This window comes from Vespa crabro, chromosome 9 (assembly GCF_910589235.1).
Source record: "Vespa crabro chromosome 9, iyVesCrab1.2, whole genome shotgun sequence".
Taxonomy (NCBI): domain Eukaryota; kingdom Metazoa; phylum Arthropoda; class Insecta; order Hymenoptera; family Vespidae; genus Vespa; species Vespa crabro.
In genome coordinates, this window is record NC_060963.1 from 3510001 (window position 1) to 3532893 (window position 22893).

The 22893-nt window shown below is 30.3% G+C and overlaps 3 protein-coding genes across 5 annotated transcripts in view; 1 reads left to right on the plus strand and 2 right to left on the minus strand.

Moving 5' to 3' along the window:
• Positions 1–1605: 1605 nt before the first annotated feature.
• On the minus strand, positions 1606–3984 carry LOC124426905 (argininosuccinate synthase). The gene is made up of 8 exons (XM_046969157.1): positions 3587–3984; positions 3403–3471; positions 3021–3266; positions 2786–2931; positions 2447–2711; positions 2214–2352; positions 1959–2060; positions 1606–1861 (listed from the first exon to the last, which is right to left on the minus strand). Exons 1-8 carry the CDS (start codon positions 3692–3694, stop codon positions 1692–1694), a joined length of 1245 nt encoding a protein of 414 aa, XP_046825113.1. The 5' UTR covers positions 3695–3984; the 3' UTR covers positions 1606–1691.
• Positions 3985–4184: 200 nt separating this feature from the next.
• On the minus strand, positions 4185–11322 carry LOC124426904 (protein ROP). 2 transcript variants are annotated; one of them, XM_046969154.1, is made up of 11 exons: positions 11245–11322; positions 8973–9269; positions 7757–7860; positions 7004–7152; positions 6702–6917; positions 6524–6622; positions 6223–6430; positions 5880–6128; positions 5606–5793; positions 5380–5534; positions 4185–5289 (listed from the first exon to the last, which is right to left on the minus strand). In XM_046969154.1, exons 1-11 carry the CDS (start codon positions 11270–11272, stop codon positions 5228–5230), a joined length of 1755 nt encoding a protein of 584 aa, XP_046825110.1. In that variant the 5' UTR covers positions 11273–11322; the 3' UTR covers positions 4185–5227. The 2 variants fall into 2 exon arrangements, with proteins under 2 accessions (XP_046825110.1, XP_046825112.1); XM_046969156.1 differs by lacking the exon at positions 7757–7860 and adding an exon at positions 8486–8589.
• Positions 11323–12060: 738 nt separating this feature from the next.
• The window catches only part of LOC124426903 (ras GTPase-activating protein raskol), a 187982-nt gene continuing 177149 nt past the window's right edge, over positions 12061–22893 (plus strand). For both annotated transcript variants that reach the window (XM_046969133.1, XM_046969137.1), the window contains exon 1: positions 12061–13006. In XM_046969133.1, coding sequence (XP_046825089.1) covers positions 12958–13006 — 49 coding nt within the window. In that variant the 5' untranslated portion in view covers positions 12061–12957. The remainder of the gene's footprint in view (positions 13007–22893) is intronic.

Sequence of the window (22893 nt, forward strand, 5' to 3'; positions counted from 1 at the left end):
TATTATTATTATTATTATTATTATTATTATTATATTATTATTATTATTAATCATTGAACTATTTTATCTTTACTTTGTTAAGATTAAGTTTTATAGATTTTCTTTCGTTTTTCTTTTTTCTTCTTTCATACTTTCTTTCTATCTAACGTAAGTACATAATAGATACACGGTATATTGATTCCCGATAAAGCTCGAAATGAAAGAATTTTTTAAAAGATCCCTTCCATTTTTTGAAGCGAAATTTCGTTGATATTAAATAAAATATATACGAGATGATATTCGTTCGATCTCGATATATATATATATATATATATATATATATATATATATATATATATTTTTGTAAATATTACTCCGTTTACTTAATAACGTCAAGTAATGCGATGTTGTATGTGCTATCATCACTGATCACACAATGCTAATTGAAAAGAATAGGAATGAGAGAGAGAGGGGGGGGGGGAGGTGGAGAGAGAGATATGTTTATTAAATATATCGACTAACGTCGTGAAATCAACGCGAGTGCGAATATAATATGTGACTTATTGAAAAAAAAAATGTTAATCTCTCGCGGTTATATACATTTATATAGAGAAAAATATAAATTACCTTTCTATAGGTTTATAATTTTGCATGTTAAATAAATACGTAATTAAGTAATATGTAAAAGTGTGCATATGTATGTGTGTGTGTGTGTGTGTTATGTATCGTATGTGTGTGTGTATATGCGCACGCACTTACACCCACGTAAGAATAAATAGATACTCAACGTGGTGAGAGTTATGTATGTAGAGAAATATAGAATGTAAAATGGAAATGTGAGTTACAAAGGAATAGTCTCATACGATAAATGAGAGAGAGAGAGAGAGAGAGAGAGAGAGAGAGAGAGAGAGAGAGAGAGAGAGAGAGAGAGAGAGAGAGAGAGAGAGAGAAATCAATCAACTACTATTATTATTATTATCATAATAATTATTACTATTATTATTACTATTATTATTATTATAATTATAATTATAATTATAATTATTATTATTATTATTATTCTTTCGTATATTTGAGATTTTCTTTTAAGTTGCAAATTAAGTAGCGATAAAAGTAAGATGATGAGATATAAAAGTTTATATTATTATGTATACTATATATTAATACCGTGATAAGGCAATATACATTATATATTATTATAATCTTCACAAATATGCTAATTATCCCAAGATTTAATTATTAATAATTCATTGAAAGTAAAAACTTGTCATGGTGTGTTTTTTGTGTGTGTATATATATATATATATATATATATATATATATATATATATACATATACATATACATAAATATATATATATATATATATATATATATATATATTCCATCCTTATCCATCTCTATATTTTATGTTTGCTCTTAATCCGCGTTTAAAATGTACATAGATGTAAGAAGACAATTGTCTTCTAAAATTCTTTATATAAATTTGTATATAATTAATATATAGATAATTTTTTGTTTATATTTCCATTAAAGATTTCATTAAATTTAACAAAAGGTGTTTAGGAATTTCTAAAACACTTCATATATATATATATATATATATATATATATATATATATATACTAATTAATACACAGATTTTATTTTATTATTTGATTTTCGTATCATCTCCGTTTGAATCATTTTTCTTTTTATTTTTTTTTCCAATATCATTCACCTATTTGTTGCTGTTTTTTAAATCTATGAAATTCTTTTAATCTTATAGCTTGCGTGCGAATAAATCCTTCGGCATCTTCCGGTTGAAAATCTCCCTGTTTATCCATTGAGACCAAATTTTCGTTATACAATGAGACATCGCTAGATCTTCCAAGGATCGATACTGTAAGATCGATAAAAGTAAAAAATTTAAGTGTAAGGATCATCATATTATATAAATTTATTTGTTTGAAAGTTTATGGGATTTATAAGTTACTAACCACTTCCTTTACACAATTTCAATCTCACCATGCCAGTTACATACTTTTGAGATCTTTCTATGCTTTCTCGTACAAAATCACATTCTGGTGAGAACCAGAAACCTATAATCATTTCAATAAATAATTAATTGATTAATTAATGATTATTTAATAAAATATACCGAGAGATTGCAATTTTCATTGATATAAAAAAGAAAAAAATAATAAACAAAAAAAAAAAAACAAAAGGAAGAAGAATGATAATAAATAAATTACCATTGTATACATAATCGGACATTTTTTCAGCTAGATAAGATTTGATTCTCAACACTTCACGATCCAATATGAAGATCTCTAAATCTTGATGAGCCTCGTAAAGAATCTTACTACCTGGTGCTTCGTAAATTCCACGTGACTGAACAAAAAAAGAAGATAAAAAAAAAAAAAAGATATACGAGAATCGCGAGCAATCATTATTTATTAATTAAATTGAAATCCTGTACGAATACTTTTAAACCTATATAACGATTTTCGACTATATCGATTCTCCCTACTCCATGTTTGCCGCCAACCTCATTCAAATATTCGATTATTTCTAAAGGATTATCAATGACATAACAATTGTCAAGATTTTGCACAGAGGAGGGATATCCTTTAGTAAAAGCAATTTCAATTTCTTCAGGTTCGTTCGGACAATATTCTAAATTTGTCGTCATTTTACATAATTCTATCGGTGCTGGGATAGCCGGATTTTCCAATATTCCTGATTCGTAACTATAATAAATAATATTGATTTAAATTTATTAAAAAAAGCAAAAGAGATCAAATTGTATTATCATTAATAATACCTAATATGTAATAAATTAGCATCAGTACTCCATGGTTCTTTCGGTGTTGCTGAGACTGGTATACCATTTTTATGAGCATATTCGAGTAAATCTGTCCTTCCAGTGAATTTCGTATAAAATTCACGTTTTCTCCAGAGTGCCAATATCTGTAAATAAATGATCTCAATGTTATATTAAAGTTCGAATAACAAAAAAAATTCTTTTATATAAGAAAATATATTATTTTAAAGCTTACCTCGACTTCAGGACAGAGACTGTAACAGCTCAAATCGAATCTTATTTGATCATTTCCCTTTCCAGTAGCTCCATGAGCAATGACAGAAATTTTTTCAGCTTTAGCAGTTCGAATTAAACCCTCGCTTATACATGGTCTTGCGATTGAAGTACCTAAAAGATATCTTCCTTCGTAACGTAAGCCACACGCAATGGCAGGCCATACGTATGACGTTACAAAGGTCCTTCGAAGATCTTCTATAATGACCTAAGATAAGGAAAGATAGAGAAACCAAAAAAAAAAAAAAAAAAAAAAAAGAAAGAAAAAGCAGAAAGAGAAGTAAAGAACTACATGTATGTTTTATCAGAGAATTAGTTTATAATTAAGCATCAAAGGATTCTACCTTTTTAGCACCAATTTTTAATGCCTTTTCTCTAACTGCATCAAAGTCTTCTTCCTGTCCGATATTTGCCTAAATTTTTATTGCATATATATATATATATATATATATTTATATATAAATAAATATACTCATTGATAAGGAATATAATATAATTACTGTTATTACAATTCGTATAGAATCTTACCACGTAAACGGTGACATCATATCCATTTTCCTTCAACCACAATAATATACAGGAAGTATCTAAGCCGCCACTATACGCGAGAATAACTCTCTTATTATTTTCTGCCATTTCTAAAAGACACGTTTAGATCCTTCGAACGATCAACAAGACTACTGTCTCGAATTACGAAAAAACACAAGCTTTACGTTAGTTTCAGTCGCATATTAACAAATTATCGGATTGACACGTTGGGTCAATCGATAACCTTCAGGAAGATCGTTTCTTTTTATATTGATATCATTTAAAGAAATATTAAATTATATTTCTGGTGTAATACGTAAAAAGTCAAAAAATAAAGTTAGTCTTTGGTTAATTTTTGTTTTCTTCATTTTTTTTCTTTCTTTTTTCTTTTTTTCTTTTTTTTTTTTTTTTTTTTTTTTTGGTAGGTAAATACTTTTACCTTTATATTTAATATTTTAACAAACACGTGTAATTCTTTTCGTAGCTATGCTATTGAAAATAATCATTATAAATAATAATCGAACGTAACGCGTACATAACATGTCTATAAAAGTAATCAAGTTCAAAGCGATTTTTCTACGTCTACGAATCGAGTAAATTTGTTTGTTCTTTATATATTTTCTTTTCTTATTTCTTTTATCGTATAGACCTTAAGCAAAAGAAACATAAATTACAGATACTGCAACATCTTAATTTATAGAGAGAACGATGAACGTTTTCATTATCGGAATACGCTTGATTAATGAACTATCTATGTCATCGTGTATATAATAATACTAATTAAAAATGCGTGGCTTTTTTCTTCTTTTTTTTTTTTTTTTGTTTTGTCACGCAAACATTCAAATGATTATTATCCGTAATTTCTCGTTAAAGGGATTTTACTTTTTTTTTTTTTTTTTTTTTCTTAATGATATTTAAATGACCATCAATAGAGATTAATTCGATAAGACCAAGCGCGTGCATTATATACGTATATATCACGAGTCTTTTCTAAAACACATAGAATCATTTTCTGTTTAATTCCTCTTTCTTGTTAACAACGGATGAACGATTTTTTTTTTCTTTTTTTTTTGTTTTGTTTTTGTTTTCTTTTCTTTTCTTTTATATAATTATACGAATTACTTGCTTCTAACACTGCGCTAAATCATTCACGCACATATTTCTAACAATAAGGTACCATTATACATTTATACATCAGTATTGCCAACATGCTTTACGTGATCCCATATTATTAATCTTCACGCAGGCACTTGATTCCAGGTGATACCTCCATTCAGAATACTCCTTCTTTAATTTACAGTACTATAAGAGTACTTATTGTAGATAATATTATTAGACAATAATAAAGTAATAAATAATCTATTTTTATAGCATAATCATTTTTAGCGATCCGTTTCTAAACGGACTTTGAAACGAACTTTTATCTACGGAATTGACCGTGTATTTCTTTTTTTGCTTTGTTTTTTTTTTCTATTTTTTTTTTCTCTTTCTTTCTTTCTTTCTTTTTTAATTAATAATTTGTCCTCAAAGAGATCACAAGTTACAGATTCATGTTTGGTAGTACTGATGAAGAGTCAAAATAGACAGTGACGACAGGTCAGGAATGCAGAAAGTGTTTTGCATTATCGGTTATGGAATTGTTTAGACGTGAAGTTTACTCAGGTCGTTTAGAAATGATTTCGGTGTAATTATATGCGATGAACCTAAAATGAAAATATTATAAATTATATATATATATATTTTTTTTTTTTATCGATATAAAAAAAATATCCATTATCAAAATTGATCCTTACCGATAATAACTTCCCAATTTTTCAAAGCATTTGTTACTTCATAAGCGCATCGTATTTCCGAAAAACAAACACCACCAACAATGAATACGATTAAACGTGGGACATTCTTGATGGTTTGTTGTCCTTTGTCTTTATGCCAGTGACCGTATCTAACACTTGAAATATATAATATTTATTAATACGTTCGTATAATATACAGATAGAATATTTCATTATTGATTATTACCTGGCAGGTGCATGATATCCCGAACTAGCTGCACGTCCAGCTAAGAAAGGGAAATGTTTAGATTCTAATTTGTCTTCTATAGAGTCTTCCATAATATCTTTTATTACTGGTGTCCATCGACTCATTTGATATGTTTGTTCTGTGATCCTTTCTTTTCGTTGAACTGTGTATAATTTTTTGCGATTACCCTGCAATTTTCCAAAGATTATAATAGTTACCTTTTTTTTTCTTTTTTTTCTTTTTTTTTTTTTATTGACACAAATTTTATACATACATCCACTACCACGTTAATGCCAAGATTCGCTATGTTAACGATAGTTTGTTTATCATCTGCAGATATTTGAGCATGATTAACTAGACGATTAAGATTTTCTTCGTTTATACCATTTTTACTAATGACATACAATGCAATGATACGTAATTTGTCTAAATGATCTACATTTTGATCTAGCAAAATTGGAGTTATATTTCTCATGTGATCTTTTATACGTTCACCTTCAGCATCCGTACCCATAGCTAAATCCTATGACAAAATTTTTATATTAAATTTATAGAGGAAAAATATTTTTATATTTATATATAATATACATATACAATCTATTATATGTATTACTCACTTGTTCCACTTTACAAAGTTTATCCACATTTCCTTGGTAACGCTTCATACAATCTTCTGCTAATTGAAGATGCGTAGCATATTTACTTAATTCTTTTTGATACTGTGGCATCTTTTTAATCATTTGTGAAAGATCTCGCATACTTTGTTTATCACCCTGTGGCATTCTCTTAGATTCGGTGAATTTCTTCAAATTTTTGGTAACGTTTCTAAAAGATAAAATAATTATAATTAAGAATTATATATATATATATATATAATTTCTAAATACTAATTAATAATAATAATTTCTGAATACATACTGAGAGACTACAGCAATGTGTTGATGCCTTAATTCAACCCATAAATCATCATTCTCATCTAAAAGAACTTCTTTTTCTACGCCAGCAGATGCTTCAAATCTATGATTATTAAAATTATTAATTTCTTTTTTTTTTTTTAGATTACGTTGTATGATAATTAATTTTTCATGGTACTTGCCTGTAAACATCATTGTCAATATCCAACAAATCGTATGCCATAGCCTGTAGTGTTAATTCATGTAACAAGGGAGAAACACAGTCAAAACCTCTATCTAGGATAAGTAATTGAGAGCGAGCCTTTTCTGGTCCTTCTCCCATAGTGGGTTCATCCGCTTTATAAGCGTCTAATTTTTGTTGAACCATTTGTGCCAATTCAACGTTCCGATCAAAGTCACTGTAAATTATTTTTTTAATGTTACAAAAATAATATCTCATTTTATAATATTGTATATTATTTACTCCTTAAAATCTTTGTAATACCTTCGATATCTAACGGACGGATATTCACCAAGCGTTGCACAAAGAGTGGCAATTTGTTCTGCAATTCTTTCCATATTGGCAGTTCTCAAATTTAAGAAGGATGGATTGTAGAAACAGGCAAAGGTTTCACGTGAGTCCAAAGAGAATACCTGTATAATAATGACAATTTATTTCAAGCCATTTGAAAGAAAATTATTATGCAAGCAAAATATTTATTTTTTACATGCATTACAAAGACGCATTAGCTTTTAACGTTTGTTATGCACAAAGGTATATGACAGAATATAAAGAAGAAAAGAAAATACATATGGAAATAGCGCACATACATGCGGACATACGGATACATTAATTTTTTTTTTTTTTTTTTTTTTTTTTTTTTTTTTTTTTTTTTTTTTTTTTTTTTTTTTTTTTTTTTTTAGATATTCATAGAGGATTACAAACAATACACAAGGATTTTAAAGAAGTCTTTCGCCTATGTTTCTACTTTGAAAGAATAAAAAAAGAAAAAAAAAAAAAAGAAAAAGAGAAAATAAAATAAATAAATAAATAAATAATAAAATAAATAAAGGAAAAGAAATGTATGGTCTTTTATTAAAAACCGAGGAAAGCAAGCGTGTCGCGATGATAATGTCAAAGAACTACGATCTTTATTATTTATTTTCTTGCTTGTTTCTTTTTTCCTTTTTTTTTCTTTTTTTTTTCTTTTTTTTTTCTTTTTTTTTTTTATTTTTTCCTTAATTCTTTGTTCTTCACCTGCGACTCATATGGCAGGAAAGCGATGTTGATCTCTTTGAGGGTTTTGATCTTTTTAGCGGCGAGAGACTTGCAGAGTTCATTGAACAGCTCCTCCGGGCAGACTGGTCGAGTGCAAGCATGAATGTATTACGAACGTTAGTAATGTGCCTTCTCTTGGTAGAAAAGTTAATAATGAGAGAGTCGAAAAGAGGAAAAAGGGACGAAGGACGAAGTGGAAGAGCGAAAGATTATGAAGTAGAATGTAGATGCCGGAAGAACGATAGAGAACGAGTAATGATGATAGATTGGCATTTTCCTCGGTACGCTGATATATATATATATATATATATCATGTATATATATATATATATAAAATATATATATGTATGTGTATACAAGTACATAAGTTATGTATGTATGTATTTATGTGTGTATGTGTGTATATATTGTGTGTATTTGTTTATGTGTCACAACAAATTCTGTATGTACGTGCCCACCACCATTTATAAAAATAGAGAAGAACAGATGCGTTATACAAAGTTCGACTTATTCGTTCATTTTTGTTTTCTTCTTCTTCTGTTTCTTTTTTTTCTTTTCTTTTTCTTTTTTTTCTTTTTTTCATTTATCATTACTTCTTATTAATTAGGTATTCCTTTCTTTTTTTGTTTTGTTTTGTTTTCTTTCTTTTTTTTTTTTTTTTGCTGCTGTTGTTGTTTTTCTTTTCCTGCAAAATATTCAATCCTTTACCTGCTCCTCGTACGGTATGAAAGCGATGTTGATCTCTTTAAGTGTCTTTATGTGCTTAGCTACCAGAGAATGACACAATTCTTTGAACAACTCGTCGGGGCATGCTGCAAACAGATAGACTGACAGTAACTTTCATAACTTTCCATGGATCTATGTTCGTTATATGGATATTGTCGGATTATTACACGATATTATTTTTTATTCATTCATTCATTCATTCATTCATTTATTTGTTTATTCATTTATCTTTTTTTTCTTTTCTAAATAATATTTTCAAAACAATTGTTTCGCGTTCACTCAAATATTCATTTTCCGTTCTCTATGATAAAAGTTTTTGTATGAGTAGGATGATTGATGTCGACTTTTTCTTTTTTTTAAATGGATCGATTGTATATTGTTATATATATATATATATATATGTATGTATGTAGATCGATCAAAATATATATATATATATATATACACACACACACACACACATACATACCTTCGGTAAAATAAACGTGAGCGACTTTGTAGGTCGTTCTAGTCGGGTTGTTGAAATCTTCAATCAATTTCTGCACGGATGAATTGCACGGTGTTATCAAATAAATAGCCTCCATCGTTGGCAAAGGTTCACGTTTCTTGTTGATATCTTCGACCAGGGTAATCCCTTGGGCACTGATATCATGCATCTTACAACATGCCGAGACCATTCTCATCGCCAACTGATCCACGACAAGGATCCTCCATTCTACTCCTCCTGCTGCTTTCTTTTTCTGCTTGATCACCTCGTTCATAATTTCTGCAACAAAAGAAGAAGAAGAAGAAGAAGAAGAAGAAGAAATAGAAAAGAAATTTATTAGAGGATAAAGATTTAAATGGACTTGAGAATTCATTCGATATTATTTATTTCAAAGAATCTTTTGGTAAATTGTTGCATCTAATTAAATCTAATATCATAAAATTAACCATTGTTATCGACTATATATATATATATATATATATATATATATATATATACACCAAAAAGTTTTATGTTCGTAATTAAATTATAATAATTATTATTATAATATTAATTATTCATTGTGAAAAATTAATAATATCGAAGATTAATTACTAACGCTATTCGAAATAATAAACAATATTGCGATAAAGATTTTTATCTTTGTATATTTTAATAATCATCAATTGAATGCTCGTGCAATAAATGATTATTAAATGTTCGTGATAATACTCGTTCAAGAATGTGTCAATAAAAAATATTTTTTTTTTTAAATTCCTTATAAAATAATTCATATATATATATATATATATATATATATATATGATTTTGATCGTATTAGGGATGTACAATATTAGTAAGAAACAAGGAATATGGTAATTTGTGTTTTTTCTTATCTTTTTTTTTCTTTTTTTGCATTTCGTCTTTCTTTTCTTCCATCAATTCATCGCGTTGCATATTTTTATTTTCGTCGAGAGGAAACAAAAACAAAAAAAAAAAAAAAAAAAAAAAAAAAGAGAGAAACTGAAACAATTACAATTATTGATTTCTTTTTTTTTTCCCCCTGTTGAATGAGTTAGTAACTAGTTCATAAGATAACATTGTTTAACGTGACGTAAGGGGGTCGCGCATTCGAGTAAGAAGAAATCTTTTGGCGCTTTTCAACGCGTGTATTGATCGTTCCTTATGAGGGCGAATGACGTCACGAACGATAGGCTCGTACATCGAGAAATTGAGGGCCCCTTTACATATACGTATTTACATTCATGTAAAAAGAACATTTATAAATTTATGAAAAAGAAAAAAAAAATTTCACGATTTCGATCGACACGATCGAATTATTTGATTAAACATCTATTTTTTTCTTACTTTTTTTTTTCTTTTTTTTTTTTTTTTTTTTTTTGTTGATTATACGGACAATAGAATTTGAAATGATCATTGTCGTTAGAATATAAACGAGTTTTAATTTATGACATTTAATTTTCGCGCGCGTTCTTTTCGATCTCTCCGATTCGTCCTAATAATAATAGACATACGTTTTAACGTCATTCGTTAATCATCGTAGGATTAATCAAATTATCACTAGCGAATAAATATGACGAGCACGTTGACGGACGAGCACATTGGTGGAAAAAATGTAATGTTAGGAATCGAGATTATATTCATTTCTAATATATTTCAATTTAATGTAACCTTTTGACAACTTGAGGAAAAATACAACGGCACTGGCTCGAGAAACCAGAGAATGTATTATTATCTAATGTAAATACGACTATTGGTCGAATATTGGTGATAACGTTAATTGTAATTTTTCCTTTAGAAATGTTACCGATTGAAAATATAATTGCTGTTTTGTATCGTATCTTTTTTTATTGTTTTAGCCTTTCTTATTTCTCTCTTTTATTTTCCTTTTATCGATCAGAAGGGACGAATTTTTTACGTTATAATTTTCATTACGTTTACGATATTACACGTTATTATCACAAGTAATTTATGGTGATTTATGATGATACGATACGTCAATTTCATCAAATCGATGCGTCTTTATTGAAAAAAAAAACGTAATATATTTCTTTCAAACGATCCTTTCCGCGGGATGAAGTCATTCAGTCCCGTATACGCCCCATTCGTTTAAAAGTTATTTATCACCATCGACAAATTACATTTTCACCAATTCCAATATCGACACTACGCTATTTTATACGAGCGAAGTTACATTAATATATTTATTCGTGCTTTAATTCTATAGAAAAATATTATTTCTTTGTCTACTTACTTTGACCAACCTGTCCCTTGAGCGCCATTTTGGATAGTACTGTTAATATCTTTCTCCGTCAGATGGTGCTTTGGTATACTATCGAATACAATTATCGTTTTGTGTAAACTTCGAGTGTTATTTCGATTATCGAAAGTGTTAGTCTCGAATTCAACGTTTTCGTTCTCTCGTCGGAATCTTCGTCGCATACATTTAATATAACAATATTATTATTTTGTAATGTTAATTAATACGATTTTCGATAAAAACGAGAATTAAACGTAATAAGTGTTCTTGAAAAAGTATTGAACGAATAACAAAAGTTCGTCTATATAAATATGCGTGAATCGAGTGTGAAAAGTTCGTCGTGTAGTGTAATTGTTAAGAAGAAAAGGAAGAAACAAAATCGTCGAGAAATCAACGGGAGGATAAAAATTTAATAGAAATTCATTATTATTGAAAGTATTAAGGAGAATATAAGGAGACAATTGTTCGATATATTAAATTCAAAGAAAGAAATATAAAATATGAGTTTACGCGTGTTTATTAATTATATACGATATCAGGAACGACGACGAAGTTAATGTGTAGTAGTACGGTTTGTATTTATTTGGTTACATGTGTAAACGAAAAAGAAAAAAGAAACAGTAAAGAGAAAATAAGGAAAAATAATTTCTCGTTGTGACAAGTGTACAAGCGAGTGCGTGCGAGTCGGTAGCGGGTGTCGCGTGATTGTGTGCGTAGGAGAGGGGGAAGGCGGGGTAAAGGAGGGACGCGAGTGGTGGGGATAGCGTCGTCGGTGGCGTTCGACTGGCAACGAGGCCGCACGAGGGTCGTTCGTTCAGTCAGTCGGTGTTCGTCCACGGAGGTGTACTGTCGCGTTTCGTCCGTACAGTTACAAAAGTTACTTTATTAAACCGTTGGATAGTAGTGTGTGGGTGCGTGTACTTGTACGTGTATGTATATGTGCGCGATTATTACTCGTACGTGCGCGCGTGTCCATCGACCGATCGACGTTTAGTACGACGAACTATTAACGATTCTTATTTTTTTTTTTTTGCCCTCTTTTTCTATTCTTTTCCCGCCCCCTCCGCCCTTTTCATTTCTCATCATCGTTTTTCTCTTTTTAATATTTTTTGTTTCTTTTTTCATTTTTCCTTTTTCCTTTCCTTTTTGGATCTTTGCCGTTTAGATCTTCTTTTTTTTTCTTTTCTTTTTTTACTTCCTTTCTTTCTTTCTTCTCTTTGAGTCGAAAGAAGAAGACGAAGAGGTGGGAGGGTGGAGGAGGGTGAGTTAGTGGTAGTCGCGCGTGGTCGAAGGACAGGAGGTGGTGAACTGGGAAGGATGCACGACATCATCGTTATCGGTGCAGTTATATTTTCTCTCCGGTGATATACGATATTTATAGTTTTTTTTCTTTTTATTATTATTTTTTTTTTTTTTTTCTACGCAACCTCGTTTGTTTTACGTTTCTACGAAAAGAAAAGAGAGAGAGAGAGAGAGAGAGAGAGAGAGAGAAAGAAAGAGAGAGAGAGTGAGAAAGAGAGAGAATATCGTCTCGTTGTTGGCGGGTGGCGGCACAGCTGTGTGTACGCGCGTGTGCGTGTGCGTGCGTGTGTATGGTGCGCGCGAGCGAGCGCGCGCGCACTCGAGACACGCTGGATTTTGGATTTTCATTTGGGATCACATCGGGGATCGTACAGCACTCAGACGTAAAATAATAACAGGACCACGATGAAGCTGGACTATCCTTGCCGGGTAGAAGGATGGCTCAACGTTTGCGGTGAGTTTTGCCTTTTCCACTTTTTCTTTTCTTTTTACTTTTTCTTTCGATTTTTTCTTTTTTTTTTTTTTTTTTTGTCGATATATTACAATATCGATTAATACATCGAAAAAGTTCGAAACGATCGAATTTATCTTGCGCATAATTGATCCAAAAAAAAAAGGAAGAAAAAAAAGAAAAAAAAAAATACATTTTTTACGTTTATCTACACTCTGGTAATATATACTAAATCTTGCGCGTTTACATTACATATGTACATATGTACATGTGCATATTAGGGTCACATAAATAATTGCTTTCGTAATATAAAACATGCATATATATATATATATATATATATATATATATATATATATATCGATTGTGCAACAAGCTATTTTTCCCTGACTTGAAAATATTTCTTTGAAGAATAATATTACATATAGAGCGTTAATATAATGTAATAGATTAGCTTAATTGACGATTAATATAAAAGTAATCATATCATACTATTGATAATTATATCATCATTCGATCATCGTCAATAAATCAAATACGTATACGATTGAAATCGTTTGTTTATTAATTATCGATCGATCGATCGATCGATCGATTGATCTAGGGGTATAGTGGGAAAAAAAGGGATAAAAAAAAGAATAATAGAAAAGAAAAGAAAAAGCTATAAAAATTTAACAAATACATAGAAAAATATATCTTAATCTTTGAACTGTTCCCGTTAGAATATTTCACCGTAATTATTTTCGACGATTTTTATCATTAAACGTTTCTATCAACATTGTTATTTGTAATATTTCCAACGTTACAATTATTATTTGTAATATATCCAGCTTTTAATTTTACACACACACATACACAGTACAACAGACACACACATATACGTATGTGTATAAGCGGGTAGACCAAAAAAAAAAAAAAAGAAAAGAGATGCAAGAAGAGGTAGCGAGTTAGCGAGGGAATGAAAGGGGGAGGGGGGTTGGTGGAAGGGAGGAATATCATTGTTTGATGGGGTAGGAGTGAGGTCGAGGGGAATTGGGAGAGGAGAGATGGGTGGGTGGGTGGGTTGGGTAGAGAGTGCAGGGGCAAGTCCTTCAACGGTCTCGATGTGGATTCAACGAGCTTCTAACGTCGAGTTTCATGACCCTTTGTTCTTTTCGTTCTGATACTCTACTATTCCTAACTATATACGATATAATATAATTTTTTTTCATTAATCCTCGAAGCTTACGTAATCTGTAAATACATATATATGTTTAAGAAAGATATTAGTTAGTGAGAAAGAGAAAGATAGATTGATAGAAAGAGAGAGACAGAGAGAGAGAGAGAGAGAGAGAGAGAGAGAGAGAGAGAGAGAGAGATTCATTGATTGATTTATTAGACGTTTTATATAGATTTCAAGTTTCTCTCTCTCTCTCTCTCTCTCTCTCTTTCTGTCTCTTTCTCTCTCGCTCTCTCTCGCTTTCTCGCTCGCTCTCTCTCTTTTTGTTTCTCATATCATTGAAACGCCGTTCGAAGTTCATGCGAGACTCGAGAGAAGAGATGATCGCAATTCTCCTTCCCATTTTTTTCGTTTCATCGTGAAAAATGAGTAAAGTTCATCGACGCGATCATTATTATGCATACTTTATTATGCTGTACTTCATTGTGTAATCGTGTAATTGACGTTCGTAGTAGACGACCAACGACTATGACGACGACGAAAAAGACGATGACGATGACGATGACGATGACGATGATGATGATGAAGATGATGATGATGACGACGATGACGACGATAACGATGAAGACGTATCTACATTGTAAGCCAGCATTTAATGGAATATCTTAATATGTTCGAACTCAAGTTTACTTAAATCCAGGAATGTCCAGATATACGTACACTCGAGAGTTTTCTATTTCTGTTCCTTTTTCTCTGTCTTTCTCGTTCTCTTTCCTTCTTTCTTTCTTTCATTCACACACACAAATACGTAGATAGATACACATTTATATACACTTTTTAATCTTTTCTTCGATCGATCCGCACGGCTAACCACTTTTCTTGATTTCAGAAGAATCTTCAGAACCGACAACTACGAGTGAAAGCGTTTACTTCAACGCCCGTTCCAAATCTTTTTCTTTTCTTTTTTTTTTCTTTGTTTTTTTTCTCTCTCTCTCTCTCTCTCTCTCCCTTTTTTTATCCTCGTTTTATTCTCACAAAAAAGAATTGCGTTTATAGAGTGAATTTAAGTCGGAAAATTTAAAAAGAATTTTTTATAGCTTTTGCATTATTTATATTGCACGCACGTGTCAACATATATTTATATATATAATTGATGTGTGTGTGTGTGTGTATGTAATCATAAATATATTACATCATACTTAATGTAAGAGTCATCAAAAATTCTTTGGTATTACGGACGCCATCTTGACGGAGCAACGAGTCGTCGATTTTGGCCGTTTTAAATCGGTCATCTACGTAACCTCTCTATTGAGAGAGAGAGAGAGAGTGAGGGAGAGGGAGAGGGAGAGAGAGATATATATATATATATGGTGGGAGTGAGTGAGTGGGATGGAGAGAGGGAGAGGAAAAGGGAGATGAATTAAAAGAGACAGAGAGAGAGAGAGAGACTGACCTCGATGTCGTGGTAAAAAAAATGATCGCGAAAGATACCGTAGTCACGTGACGTCCTCGCTTTGTCGGCAAATAGTAGCGGTAGGTCAGTTCTCTCTCTCTCTCTCTCTCTCTCTCTCTCTTTATCTCTCACACTCTCTTTTTTTCTTTCTCTTTTTCTTACGGTATGATCGATCTATAAATACGATTTAATCAATGAAATATCTCAACTTATGTATATATCTTCCTTTTCTTTTTGTTTTCCTTCTTTTCTTTTTTTTTTTTTTTTTTTTTTTTTTTTTTTCCTATCAATTAAGAATCGTTTAATAGAAAACGAATCATATATCTGTATTTTTAATGATATCAAAGAGAAAACAAATCGTAATACTTAATCAGGTTTATATACTGTTATTTTATACATGTAATATTATTGATTTTGGTATAGTATCACCCTTTCTCTCTCTCTCTCTCTCTCTCTCTCTCTCTCTTTCTCTCTCCCTGTCTTTTATACATATAGCAGATAATTGCAAGTCTAAGAAGATTCAAGACAAAGATACACAATGGTGTCACCTAGAGAATTTATGACATTATCTTACAGCTTTCTATCTGTCTCTCTCTCTCTCTCTCTCTCTCTCTCTCTCTCTCTCTCTCTCTCTCTCTTTCTTTCTCTCCCCCTTCGTAAAGTTATTTCATTGTCTGGGTAAGAGTACTGTTAGAGATATTCTGTCGACGACATAAAGATCGAAGCAAAGAGGGATATCAACGAACGTTACTAAAATCTTAGTATGTGGAAGTAGTATATTTTTTTTTTCAGGGAAAAAAGAAAAAAGAAAAGGGGAAAAGTATTTTCTCTTTTTCCCTAAGATATTAATAATAATAATGGGATATCTGTAATTAGAATATGTATATACGTAATGTATGTATATGTGTATGCATGCATGCATGTATACATGTATGTATGTATATATGTATGTATGTATGTATGTATGTATATATGTACGCAATCATTCCCATAGAAAATTTTATCTCATCGTCTTTAATATTATACAACGAAGAATATTGAAATTAGTAATCGAAACGAGGAAGGAAACTTTATGAAGTTTAATCCTTTGATGGAAGAAAGATACGGAGGAGTTATGAGAATTTCAAGTTTCGGTTTATCTAAGGATACAAGTTTTTGATGAGAGAGAGAGAGAGAGAGAGAGAGAGAGAGAGAGAGAGAGAGAGAGAGAGAGAGAGAGAGAGAGAGAGAGAGAGAGAGAGAGACAGAGAGAGAGAGGACGAGTAAAAGAGAGGAAAGCTTAGATATATCGAAAGTTTCACCGGAGATTTTATTGACGTTAGCTCATAAATTCCAAAGTACCGGGGACGTTCGTGTTCACCAAAAAGTTCTCCTCCTCCATTCACCCTTCCTTCCTTTACTTACTTCCCTTACTTCCTTTATTCCTTGCTTCCTTCCTTCCTTCCTTTCTTCTTTCCCTCTCTTCTTTTTGAAATAAAATAAAATAAAATAAAATGAAGCCCGTGTATATACTTACGACGAACTTTTTCGTTCTTCGCCGGAGTTAACCTCTTTATACGTACATTTATTACGCTAGGAGAATATCGTGATAAAATGCATTAAAATAGTTAACTTTAATTATTATTATTATTATTATTATTATTATTATTATTATTATTATTATTATTATTATTATTACTTTCTTTTTTTATTTATTCAAACATAAAATTAAATAGTTAAAAATGTGTTATATATATATATATATATATATATATATATATATATTTAGGTATATAGGTGTATATGTTTGTATGCGCATATATATAGGGTAGGTTAATAATCTCTAAATGATTTTAAAAATAATTAATTTTTTTTTTTTTTTTTTTTCTTTCATTATGATCTTTCAGGGTTATACGCTGGATTTTTTTTTAGACTTTAAGAATATACCAACTGAATGAGAAAGAATAAAAAATGAAAAGAAAATGTTTAAATGAGATAATCAAATAAATTAAAGAATAAGTTAAAAAAAAAATTTATCTATAAAAGAAATCTGAAAACTCTCGATAAAAAGAAATTAATATTTACACGCTAATAATTAATATTATCAGCTAGGAATTTTTTTAATCCGACTTTGTCTAAACATTTAATTATATTACCTAAACATTAACATATATATATATATATATATATATATAAATATGTGTGTGTGTACTAAAAATAATAGTGTCCCTAGTTGTTATAGACATTACTCGATGGGTAAGAGGCAGCAACATTTGCAACGATCACAGCACAGCACCTCAAGTATCAGGATCTCGTTAACCTCTGCTCTCTATCTTCAACCTTTTCATTTTTCTTCTCCTCTCTCATCTTCTCCTCCTTCTTCTTCATCTTGAACAAGATTGAACCTCTGATTTTACTTGGACCCTTTTTACTTGCCCTTTTATTCTTCCCCCCCCCCTCCCCCCTATCTCTTATTCTCATTCTTGTCTTCTTTAAACTGACATAGGCATTAGATTCGTGCTGCACGTACTTAGATATCTCATTGCCAGACCACTCCGTCTATCATAATGTTGAACCACGATCGTTTTGCGATTAGAAGACGAGAGATAGGATATATATATATATATATATATATATATATATATATATATATATATATAGTATATTATGTATCTGTGTATATATTTATATACTACGTATAGTTAGGCATATAGAAAGGATGGATATAAAGATATCACGATAGCGGAAGGAGGACACACGATACGAAATGGAAGGACTCTCTTGGATAATACAATATTGCCACATGTAATGTTATCGAGATCGTTCTCAATCGGTTGACTTATGATTTGATCTTTTCAGATATATATATATATGTTCATAAACTTTATAAAGTTATGAAATATAGAAAACGAAAGATACGTAATAACCAATAATACGGAATGAAATGAAAAGTTCATGAGTGATATTGAAGAAAGAAAAAAGAAAAATAATAAAAATCAATTACTCAATTATTCTTTTTCGAAACTGTTGAAGATATAATTTTTTATTTTCAGATCACAAAAAATATTTCCATTCTTTGCAAAGTTTTACGATTTGTAATGAAAGAACAATGAAAATAGAAAAGAAAAGAAAAAGAGGAACAAATTAATCTAAGAAGTTACGAAAAAAAATAATGATTGACTTTTAAAATCAGTTATAAACTTTTAACCTATCCTGTTTACACACACGCATACACACACACATTAGAAATAAATTGTGAAGTCTTGTAAGAGAATATTAATGGAAAAGACTTTCCGTTTTGATACCGAGCTCTAGGGCATTCTCTGCAGAGTGTGACACACCATTATCACTAACACCGTTGTAGTATTTATGTGCTCGCGAGTACATTCACCTGCCCAGTTGCTCCCACGGCAACTACTTCGGCACGTGTAACGTGTATACACGAGAGCAATGACGTTGTATCTATCTCTCTTTCTCTTTCTGTTGCTTTCAGGGAGGGGTCAATTCCAGCAGTCGATTGCTGTTCTTTGATACGAACGAGTAAAAAAGGCATCGTCTCTACTTTGATGTCTATTCCTTTTGATTCTATTTAAAAAAGAACTTCTTTTATTTTTTTCTTTTTTTTTTTTTTTCTTTCTAGAAAATGAGTCAAAATTTCCTAGACCTGTCAATAGTTCCTAGATTATTTTGAAAATCAATTACTCTTTTTCGAGACTATATATATATATATATTTTTTTTTTTTTTTTTTTTTTTTACATAATTTACGTAAAATTACAAGCCTCATCAATCATAAGTCTCGAAAGAGTAATTTGATTTTCAATAATATATAATCTTATGGATGATTTTAACTTCCATAAAATTAATAATCTGTATAAATAAATGTTTTTATTAAAAAAAAAAAAAAAAAAAAAAAAAAACCAGAAATATATATTTTTTTTTTCGTAGAAAATACATTATAAAGATATAAAAACTGTTTATGTTTCTATAGAAATAAATCTTCCAGTTGTTTGATAGAAATCAATCATACGATCAAATCGAATATAATTCACTATCGTAATTTAATGGTAAATGTAACGGTGATTATTGTGCATCCTTTGACTTTTCCATGTGTTATGCATATATGCATGTATCATTTAAGAGTTAGAGGTCAAAACCGCGCGAACTTATGCTATAGGTTCGTTCGAGGAGAATCATCGTTAGTGCTCATACACCGTTTCTTTACCGGTGTGTATGAGCTAATTGTTATGCGACGCATAATACCCTCTCCGCGTATTATTTTTCCATTGAGACACGATATAGCTATTCTGTAGATACTTTGCTGGTACACCCTGTGGGAGCGAGTTGACCTCATACATATAAACGTTCGCTATAGGAAAAATGTAGACTGTTTTGTCGGTGGAAGAAAAGATTTTGATAGATTAGGCCGAGTTAATGGTGATTCTTTTTCTTTTTTCCTTTCTTTTTTTTTTTTTTTATTTTTAATTTATTAATTTTTTTTTCTTTTTTTTTTTACACACTTCTTCATTCCTATTCAATCCTTCCTAATTACCCGTTAGTTCGAAGTTAAACGTATATACATATGCACGCGCATGCATATGTATATTTTTTTCGCTTGCACTTTTTCGTCAGATACTTAAAATTGCGAGTTATTTGTTTAATTAAGATTTGTACTTAGTATAATATTTATATTAATACTTATGTAACGAAATGTTAATAATATCGTACGTGTACTGTTACTTGCACAATTATATTTATCGGTATAAAAATGATAATTCTAAGGTAACATTTTTTTTTTCTTTTCTTTTTTTTTTTTTTTTTGACGTATAAAGAAAAAATGGAAAGAAAAGAGATTGCGTATAGTCAAATTGATATTTAGCAAAAAAAAAAAAAAAAATAAAAGAAGAAAAAGAAAAAAAGAAAGACACAAACAAATGAGAAACATTGATTCATAGAAACGAATTCGACCGATTAAATTTTGTGACTAACGAACGGTATAGTATATGATTATAGTATATGATTGAAAAGAGAAAAAATATATATATATATATTTATATTTAATATCTAGCCAATTAGAATGGATTAAAAATTTCAATGTACTTTTACATCCCGAATGAAAAATCAATGCGACACGTGTGCAAATTATATACGGGTTATTAACGAGTGAGTGAGAGAGAGAGAGAGAGAGAGAGAGAGAGAGAGAGAGAGAGAGAGAGAGAGAGAGAGAGAGAGAGAGAGAGAGAGAGAGAGAGAGAGAGAGAGAGAGACAAGGGAACAAAAAAAGAAAAATAAGAGATAGGAAAAGAAGGGTGGTGGTGGGTGTTATCGATGTAGTTAGGGTCGTTAGAGGCGGAAAGTTAGCTCTCGTACTGACCACAACACGTATCCATATTAAATTCGTCGTTCGTTCATTCGCCAATTAACGTTTGTCATTCCATCGACGAAACAGACGGCGGTCGCACGTAATTGAAATTACGTTGGTACCGATCATTTGCACGATGGCTTTTTAGCGAGAAAAGTCCCCGGGAGTGAATTCTCTCGCGTCCTCGTTGTTGCGAGAGGGAACACAAATTAAACGATTTCGCGCGTGAGCCAGGGACGGTCGACGATCGTTAAAAAAAAAACAAAAAAAAGAAAAAAAAAATAAAAAATAAAAAAAAAAAAACAAAACAAGAAAAATAGGGCGCAAATTTCAAACACCCTCGATTATTCACACCAAATTACGAACTCGTTCGACGCATTGAACAATGCGCTCGATCAAATTGTTCTGTTCATCAAATTCCAATGTTCGAATTAATTTCCATTGTTAACCGGAGTTTGTTATACGTTTATTAAGTATGTATAGTTCGAGAATATAACGTAAATACATATACAGATTTTCTTTTTTGTTTATTTATTAACGAATGAACGTAAATCGTTGAAAAATAAAAAGAAAAAAATGTTTCGATCATTTATTATTTTGTTCTTTGTTTTTTTTTTTTTTTTTGTCTTGTGCGCATGCGGAGGCGAGAAATTTATAGAAACAAAATATTTTATGATACCATATCCTTATAAAAGATACATCGTAAAAAAAAATATATATATATATATCATAAATTAATTTAAAAAATTATATTTATTAAATATATATTATTTATATATTAAATGAAAATATTATTTAAAATTATATTTATATAAATATTTATATAATTTCATAATTATTATATATGCATTTAAAAGGTTAATATTATTTTCTGTATTAATAATTCGAAAACAATTAACTATCTCAATACTTAATAATCATTCAATGCATACTCGTCTTATTTCGATTTACATTTTACAATAATGAATGAATGAATGAATGAATGAATGAATGAATGAATGAATTAAAAAATTACATTACTAACATATACATTATAAGTTAATACATTTAAAAGTAAGATTACTTTTCTATTATTTGTATTTCGTAAACGATTAACAACGTCAAATATTTAATCGAGGTACAACGCAAATAATACTAATCGTTTTATTACGACCTAACGTCGATTTATTTAGTCATCAAGAAATAGTTGAAAAGTTTCGATCTAATCGTCCGTAACGTTTCACAAGATTATTGAGAACCAGACAACCCCTTTTCTGAGTAAAACGGATACGGACGATAATTATTGGTGTCTAACATAAGGATAACGTTGGTGTAGCGATATAAAGTCACGTGCCTTCTTTTATCTCGTCTTCGTTGTAGACGAGTAAGAAGGATTGAGGATATGAGGGTGGGGGAAGGTTGAAGAAGGTTCGTTGGCGAGGAAAAAAGGTGTTAAAACGATTTAATCTTGTATCTTAGATCTTTCCTTCCCCCACTCCTCCCACCCTTCCCCCCTTCTCCCTGAACCACCATCTACCCGCTGTGTGTGCTAATGGAACAGAGAGTGCACGATCTCCTGTGGAGTTACGACTAAATCGTAATATAAATCGTTGAATCTCTTAGACAATGATCTATGATCAAAACAAGAAAAAAAAAAAAGAAAAAAAAAGAAAGATAGAAAAAAAGAAAAAAGAAAAAATCCTGAGATTATTCCGACGTTCGTTCATTAGTTAGTCCTCGATAATGATATTGAATTAACACTATATTGTTGTTGTTGATGTTGTTATTGTTATTGTTATTGTTGTTATTAATACAGACCGCAATTTTCTCACATTCTCTCTCTCCCCCTCGTTCTCTTTCGTTTTTGCTTCTTCTTCTTCTATTTCTTTTTTTTTTTTTATTTTTTTTTTTTTTTACATTGTCTAGATTGCACGTTAATCCGTTCATAAGTGAATACATT